The sequence below is a fragment of the Sphaeroforma arctica genome (assembly GCF_001186125.1).
Source record: "Sphaeroforma arctica JP610 unplaced genomic scaffold supercont1.1333, whole genome shotgun sequence".
NCBI lineage: Eukaryota > Ichthyosporea > Ichthyophonida > Sphaeroforma > Sphaeroforma arctica.
The window spans coordinates 1-8,756 of NW_014039225.1; the positions used below are offsets into that span (position 1 = coordinate 1).

The 8,756-nt window shown below is 41.8% G+C and overlaps 2 protein-coding genes across 3 annotated transcripts; one reads left to right on the forward strand and one right to left on the reverse strand.

Moving 5' to 3' along the window:
* Positions 1 to 390: 390 nt before the first annotated feature.
* SARC_10641 lies at positions 391 to 5,946 on the reverse strand (the record flags this gene model as incomplete). 2 transcript variants are annotated; one of them, XM_014295307.1, is made up of 7 exons in its annotated part: positions 391 to 765; positions 1,881 to 2,124; positions 2,874 to 3,007; positions 3,389 to 3,539; positions 3,885 to 4,004; positions 4,745 to 4,893; positions 5,857 to 5,881. In XM_014295307.1, 7 exons carry the CDS (start codon positions 5,879 to 5,881, stop codon positions 689 to 691), a joined length of 900 nt encoding a protein of 299 aa, XP_014150782.1. In that variant the 3' UTR covers positions 391 to 688. The 2 variants fall into 2 exon arrangements, with proteins under 2 accessions (XP_014150782.1, XP_014150781.1); XM_014295306.1 differs by lacking the exon at positions 391 to 765 and adding an exon at positions 1,300 to 1,381 and having other exon boundaries at positions 5,857 to 5,946.
* A 759-nt stretch (positions 5,947 to 6,705) lies between these two features.
* On the forward strand, positions 6,706 to 7,846 carry SARC_10642 (hypothetical protein). The gene is made up of 2 exons (XM_014295308.1): positions 6,706 to 7,232; positions 7,487 to 7,846. The coding sequence occupies exons 1-2, from the start codon at positions 6,929 to 6,931 to the stop codon at positions 7,498 to 7,500; spliced, it is 318 nt and encodes a 105-aa protein (XP_014150783.1). The 5' UTR covers positions 6,706 to 6,928; the 3' UTR covers positions 7,501 to 7,846.
* The last annotated feature ends 910 nt before the right edge of the window (positions 7,847 to 8,756 follow it).

The window sequence follows — 8,756 nt, forward strand, 5'->3', positions numbered from 1 at the left end:
TATATTATATATATCTATATTATATATATTATATATATATGTGTGTGTGTGTGTGTGTGTGTGTGTGTGTGTGTGTGTGTATAATCAGGCCGCCTACCACTGCTGTAATATAAAAGTAGCTAGACCTTGCGGATGATACAGGTATGATCGCGTTTCTTGGCAGAGAACACTTATCGCGTAAGCTCAACAAATGAACTTTGAAAAGTTGATCATAAAATGTTTGCACCAATATTTGATACACAACAGGTGCCCGAAGAAAACTTCGCACTCTCAAGGCCACTCATCAATGTCGCATGGAAGTATTACGCATGACGCAGGTAGACAGATCGTAGTCACTGCCGCATTGTATTTAGCTTGATGGTAATATAGAATAAATCTAGAACAAATCTAGCATGTATATGTGATTTATTTGTTGTTGTCTTCAATACTCCCAGGGCAGGTCTTGTCACTAATGATAACGCGTTCCGAATGGTCACCACCTCGCGTGTTTGGTTAACCATGCCCCATTCGTCGGCTATGTCCGCGTGCGTATGCTTTGTTCCACATAGCCGGCGTCACACACGCACACACACACTCTCAAGTCCACTTCCCACTCTCGCAAGTCCACTTCTTTATGTAAGAATCAAGCACCCACGAGTCCATATTCCCAGTTTCTCCATCTGCGTTGTTCGGTCGTCGCCCAGTTTCTTCACATTCGCATCTTCTTCTCCGAGCCGGGGTTCTCGATGAAGTACCTGGTCAGATGTTTGAAGCTCACAAAGTCCACTACACACCAAATATACATAACAGACGCACATATACAACGATGGCATACGCATAAACATATAAACGTATATGTTGCACCAGTACATAGAGCAGGCGCAGGTGGCACACACGTGAAAAATTCGAGTTTATTTCATACATATATAGACGTGCCCATGTTACACGTTGAATACGTACATACAAGTTTCCCATGCACACAACATAGCGCAGCCACCCGAGCACCACAACAGGACATCACAGGGAATACAGCGTTGGAACGGAATGAGTATTAAATGACGCTACAGATGATAAACGAACATCGGGTGGAGCTGTCACAGGTACTTCCAAATAGCGTTTATTGACGGTCTTGTTCACTACTATTTCACCAATAAGTGTATATACAGCTACCGGCACCCACTCGCTTAGGGGTGATCCATACATATATGCTAAGATCCCGTCTATAGCTACGAAGATCTGCAGTAATCACTCGCCCCCACGCAGCGTAGCCTCGGCCTCGGCCGAACATCACTGTGCTACTCATGTACTCCTCAGAGTTACTCATGTACTCCTCAGAGTTACTCATGTACTCCTCAGAGTTACTCATTCATTTACTTTAGGTGGGCGAAACTCACGAAGTTGACTGCGCACGGACGGAGAGTGGGCCGAAGGGACACACAGATAGACAGGACAAACAGAAAGAATTATTAGTACCAAGACTCGTTTCATTATACTATAGTATGTACATATAGTATGTGCACATTCAAGAGTGTAATAGCGCAGTATAGTATAGTAGATACCAACGGTAGAGGTTCTAACCCGTATCCAAGGCACCTCCTGATGTATATCAAGGTCGGGTCTTCGTACGCCTCAGATGCGCTAACATCGCCCGTGCGCGTGCTGTTAAAAGCTGTCGAACCTACACTCTTCCGTTACCATCCAGTCGCACTAATCCATCACCAAACACTCAAATACCCAAGCCAACAAGCAAGGGCCAAAGCCCTCCGAACACCCACGCACAGAAACAACCACCCAACCCCCCCCCAATACATACACAATACACCCCCCAACCCAACCCCAACCACCACACCGTACACCCGTCTGTATCACAAGCACCACCCCACACACCACACCACACCTACCGTTGTCGGGCTTGCTGGCTTCCTCGCCCTTGGGGGCCATAGCACTCGCCACCGCCGCAACCTTATCGTCCGCCAAGTTGTCGCCCTTGGTCAGGGTGGTGTTGGTGAGGTCCAGTGACTTGTGTCCCTTGGCCATGAGCTGCTCCCAGAACCCGTTGGTCTCCTCTACCACACCCAGGGCAAACTCCTTGTCCTTGTACTCACCTCCGAAGGCGAACTCGTTGGCGGGCTTGCCGTCGGCAATCTGTGTGCGTGGATGTGATTGTGGAGATGAAGGGGATGTGAGGGTGTGCAATGGGCTATGTATGAAGGGTGCGAGTGTTCTCCTGTGGTAGATGATTTATAACGTTCTATTTTTAAAACTCTATGGAGGTTTAGGGTTTTGGTATTGGGTACGGCATAGCGGCTAGCGGCCTGGGCATGAGACAAACCGATGATCACTGAAGTGACATAATACGGGCGATTGGAAGTCTACAACTTGGCTTTGATTAAGGAACAGTTTAAACGGATACCACACTTGATCCCCACAACTACGGCTGCGAACTGTCAAGAAAAGTACACTCCATACATCCCGTGTGAAGCTTAAGCATCGAACTGTGGGCAAACGAATACAACCCTCTACCTTCACATGAGCTGGAAGTACCTATTCAACAGTACATGTATACTAAACACCAGCTACGTACTGTATGTTTATGTACACACACCTTGTAAACTATATGCCGATGCGAGTATACACTCCTTAAAAATATTTATGTGTACATACCTTGTAAACTATATATCCATGTACACACGCCTTGTAAACTATATATGTATGTATGTATATATGTATATTTATATATATATATTAAATATATATATATATATATATATATATACCTTGTAAACTATATGTACACGCACCTTGTAAACTATATGTACACACACCTAGTAAACTATATGTACACACACCTTGTAAACTATATGTCTATGTACACAATATATCTATATACACACCTTGTAAACCTTGAACCAGTCGCGAGTGGCATCTAGGAAGCCGGGCATCTCCTTCTCAATGTCGCCGATGTCGTTGAGCTTAGAGGCGAGGGGGTCTGATGTGCGGATAGCCATGATCTTCCAATCGGTCTCGCCTACAATCAGTTGAGATGTAATGGCGATGGGTGTGTAAGAATAGCTTGATAGATACAACACACACACACAAAGGTGCGAACATGTACCGAACTTCCAAGTATGCGAATGGTGATGGATGTATAAGAATAGCTTGAGATGTATAACACACACACTAAGGTACGAACATGTACCGAACTTCTAAGTGTGTGTATCGGGGTTCGCCAGGACCCAGATGCTATAGCACTATATGCTAAATGGTATTGCACCTTGTTTACTTCGAAGCCCCTATACCAAAGACCAGGTGCATCGGACAATCCGAGTGCGTATACAGCAACCAACTCAATCTAAAACCCTGAAACTGTATTACTCTACCCAAACACACTCATCCAGCATCTACCTACCATCATCAATCATGGCCAGAAGCCCAAGGATTTTGACCTCGTACACCTCACCACGGGTGGCAATCTGCTGACCAATCTCACAGACGTCCAGAGGATCGTTGTCGCCCTTGGCCTCTGTGCGGGGGTCGACGTGCTCATCGTCCTCCCAGGTCTATTTATAGAGACGAGTAGGTAACGAGCTATAAATAGAATATCCGGGACAACATGCAATGAACTTGAAGTGTTGTGGGTCGTAAAGGAACGCCCGATTTTGAGAACTGTGTATTAAAGACATGTTATGAAACAGTACAGCCGATGTCGTCAAATAAATGTGAAATGCCACAGAAATCCAGAAAAGAGGACCTAGCCAGCACCAAATACGCATGCCCAAGTAACATATTCGCATACAGAAACTCTAAAGGTACCATTCACCTTGAGCACGCTTTGATTTATACCTCGAATACAGAATCTCATCAAAGGTACCATTCACCTTGAACACGCTTTAATATATATATACCTGAGGGAAAGCACCGTAGTTCCAGATGTATCCGTGGTGGGGGAATGGGTTTACGACGAAACGGATGTTTCCTTTCTTCACGTCCTGCTTGATTGGGCCTAGAGTTTCCTTGGTGGCGATCTATACGTTAAAAAAATGACCGTATGATTTAGCAATGAGAGTCGAAACAAAAAAAACCCCAAATGCCAATGTTTGGTATTTCAAGAAGACCAGGGTGCATTATAATTGATAACATTGCAAATAGATGTGCTGACAGTAAACGTATTCCAACACAGCAACAGTTGAGTAGTAGATAGTAGTCCACAGATGCTATCACCACAATACAAACTTTGGGGCACCTCAGGTCAATATGCATGTCACACCGAACTCTATCAGGATACACCATAGTAGTAGTACACAGTAGCAAATCTGATCCGGAAAAACGAGCGTATGTACGCGAAGCAAAAGTACGATCACTCTATGTCGGGCAGAACTGTCGCAAAACAGCAGTGCTACACTTATTTTTATGTTCAACGTAAAGTTAGAACACGCCAAATCGCCTGTGACTACAAGCAAGTTCAATATGATACGTGCAGATAGGGTCTTCACAATGCGATTACGGATGAATCAAGGTTAAAGGCATGCAATTGTCGCACTGACAAAGCACCGAAAGGGGCAGGTTAATGTATGCGACTCTTTCACCTATAATTTCAGCGAACAAACTTATAGGCATCTATCACAAACACGGTGTACTCTCACCGCAATAGCCCAGACCCTCATCAGTTAAAACAAGGTCAACCGGCGCACAAACCATTGCATAAAGGCACAGATGTGATCTCCGACACCGAATTCAATGATACCACGCGGGAGTTCTCATATACCTCCATCTTGGCGTTGGTGTACCTGGGAATCTCACAGATCATGTTGAAGTTGCCTCCAGCCGACTTGAGAGGGATATCGTGCCATGGGTTGACTAGCTTGCCCTCGGCATTCTTGTAGTACACACGGTATTCGGGGGTGTAGGGTGACCCTATACGGGTAAGAGTATAAAGGAGGAGAATTTGTAAATATAAGCGACATGTATAGTATGGTAGACTCGGTATCCGAGTGTGTGGTGACCATGGAGAGAAGGAAACCCTAATAGCAACATATTCACAGCATTAGGGACGGACAGAGAAATCGTGATTTCTTTCTTTCAAAACAGGCCCGTATAAAAGCATAGTGCAGCAGGTATTGAGAGGACTAAGATGACTCTCAGTCGACAGAACATAAATAGCATATGCAATCCAAGTACATATACAAGACATGCAAGTATCTATATATATATATATATTATATATACACATATATATATATGTGTGTGTGTGTGTGTGTGTGTGTGTGTGTGTGTGTGTGTGTGTGTGTGTATGTACGTGTGTGTGTATGTACGTGTGTGTGAGAGAGAGATAGAGAGAGATAGAGAGAAAAGTACAAATATAAGCAACAAATTACATATATATGCAAATCAAGCCCGACGTCATCCCGAGGTAACTAAGGCAAATGTATACAACAGACATATCCGCTGCTACCACCACTATTTTGAAAACTTATCGTAGGATCAAATAATGAACGCAAGGGTGCGTGGGATGACGGTTATATGACCGAGTGTGTGTGTGACCGTGCCAAAATGGTGAACCACACAGTGATAGTTCAATGTAACTCTCGGTCTATAATATACACGTAAATAGTGTGCACACAACTAAATGCCATTCGAGTCGTAAACCGGAAAGCAGCAAAATGTACGCTATGGTAAAATCAGGGCTCTACAGCTACTACCTATAAAGATATACCAGAACATACATATGTCACAATAGAAGAGGGTCTGAACACGAAAGGGGCCTGTACGACTGTACAAGTCCATTGCAATACAATATTGCTCGTCTTGGTGATTATTTTACATGCATATGATTAAATTGAGAGAGACCCCATGACTTCAGTAGTGACAAATACATACCGGACTCGACAGCGGTGAAACTCATGACTGTACACGCGTTATTGTTGTTCTGTGTATTGTATGTGTAAAGAGTGACTGAGAGCTTGATCAATATATACGGCAAGTTTATATTTATTTACTTCAATTAGTGTTTTTTTTATCCCCCTCGGAGGTTCTCCGATTTCACGACTCACGCGGGTATTGACTCTATGAGGTCCGGCGGGACTCGGTTGCGGCAGAACTCAAATCAGATTTGAAAAGTAAACACTATAATGGTACACTCTTCACAACAGTCAATAGTTCAATACTCGCACAAGAGAAGTCCTTAGTCCATATTGGATCAAGAACAATAATTTATAACTACACAATATCCAAAAATGGGCTTGAGGAACAGTGGTCATATGTAAGGCATATAAGTGGTCCTCAAACAAAGAGCAAACTTTATAACAGGACTTTCTATTGGTTATTGGTGCACTTTACAGAGTCGGCTCGCCCTGAGATTCGCGTTCTAAAAATAGAGTATCAAATATAGATGAACGGTGAATGGTTTAATGATACAGATTTTCCTTACAAACAAGCATATTATCACCTCGAACTATTTTATCTATCAATGACTTTTCATAACTACCACTTTTTTCGATTAAAACGACGTTCTATTCGTTTTTTAAAATATACCTATACTACTACCTATAGCAACAAAATATGTATATACTAATGGGGGCCACTATCAGTCCGTACTCTCTGTATCGGTAGACGGAGGCTCTGACATCGTGCATAGCTACACCCCCCTCTCTCAGTCACTTATTTTCTATTCACCCATCCTATATTTAGAAATAATTGTGTACGGAAAAGCATTCGGAAGAAAGTCAAGAAACACGTGTACCTTATAAAATATATTTAATTCATTAGGTGTCGCAGCGAAATGTTTACCTTTGCCTATTGCTAAACCTATTCCTGCCGTATTCGTAAGAAGTACATCCTCACTTGATAGCCACACAATACCTATCACAGTCAACTCTGTAGTACTATATCTAATAGACTAGTTAAAGTCTACACTTATTAACATACCTAGTATACTAATAACAAAGCCAAAATGCCAGCTCCCGGACAAAATCGACGCAAAAAGTCGCTGTTAAAGAACCACGTGCCCAAAGGCCGGTCGGAAGTGACTGCGATCACCAAGACACTCACAGCAACACAGAAACGCCAGCGTATCACGAATCCCAAGTCAAATGTTACCTTCTCGAAGAAAAAGCTTAGACAAAAGAATAAGAAAAGAGACCAGAAAGAGGTAGCTTTGGCCAACGGGGATGGTATGGTGGATGCCGAAGTGGTCGCTGACGAAAAAATATCTAAAGTGCAATTGCCTGTGGCGAGAAAAGGAACCGTGCTTGGTGGTATGTAGCCTATCTTTTGTGCGAAACATTGTGTAATGTGTGTGTATATATGTATGGACGTATACATAGTTAGGATATATATGTATATGTATATATATATATATATACATGTATAAATTATTATGTGTATATTCTTATATTATTATACAAATATTGAATTTATGTACCAACGTATGTATACCTTTATCCCTATTGTTCGTTTTATGATATCATTTCAAACATGTAACACAATTTCACCTTCCATCTACTTGCAGCTCCCTCTGCCTAAAGGAACCTCTTAATGGAATAGTTAGTCATATATAAATGGGCACCACTGATGGCGCGCTGTAATCACTTTTTCAATGTGGTTACCGCTGGACATTGTATATAAGCAGCGAGAAATCAGGCCAAGATTCGTCATGGGTGCTTGTGTAGAAATAGAGTAAGTAATAGATTATGAATTCAAAAAACAATGATAGTTATCACTTCTAAGCGGCAATCGGCGACACTCCTGCCACCATCCGCGACTAAAAACAAAAATATGTTCAAACTGTATTTAGTTTATATCATTCGTATTGTGCAGGCAGGCTAGTAACTGAATGTCAAAAAAATCAGGATAAATATGTATTTCCCTGTTACGATGCATTTCGCGACCACGAATACAAACTTTGCATGGTGGTGCCTACGATAATACAAAATTCAATGTTTGATTGACATGGATTTCTGACGCACTTTCTAAGTCCACGAAATCATCGTAATTTGTACTACCTCCCATGTACGTACATGCATCTCCTACGTTTTGAAAATACGACCGTAAGAAGTTTACTATACCCGGGTTCTGACGGCTTATTGGGTCGTGGGTAGCGTTTGATGCTGACGCACATCCGGACTGTCAAAGCAACATCCAACCTCTTGTTATCCAGGCACTTTTGAGATCACATTTACGCCTACACTTCGGCGAGTATGGCAAGCGGTCTATCAATCCCGCTATCGATAAGACAATTAGTTCTGCTTATGATTATGAACAAGCATGTTCGCACATGCACAAGCGGTGTCACTAGGTTTCCAGTTACTTAAAAATATTTTCAGTCCACACATTCCAGTGTCTCACAGACAATTGTGTAACAAAGGGGGTGCAGCCGATAATCTATACAAAGCGAAGGCCACAAAGTAAAGGACGCTGGAAAAGATGAGCTAGGCGACCAGTTGATAAAGGCATAACATGGCCCAAGGATTGAATATTCTTGGAGCGACATACACAACGATACAAATCCTTGTATATAAAGTTGACAGAACACAGAAACTGCATCAGTTTGCGTTTAAGGCTTTCCCCCGGAAAACAAATACAAATAGAATCATATGTGAACATTATATATATTCATATATACATACAAATTCATAAAGTACATCAGTATATATATAAATATATTCGGTGTATATATATATATATATATATATATATATATATATATATATATATATATATATATATATATATATATATATATATATATATAGTATATATATATATATATATATATAGTA

What these genes read in the sequence shown, in the direction of transcription:
- SARC_10642 (XM_014295308.1), top strand. Translation starts at nt 6,929, where the DNA reads ATGCCAGCTCCCGGACAAAATCGACGCAAAAAGTCGCTGTTAAAGAAC.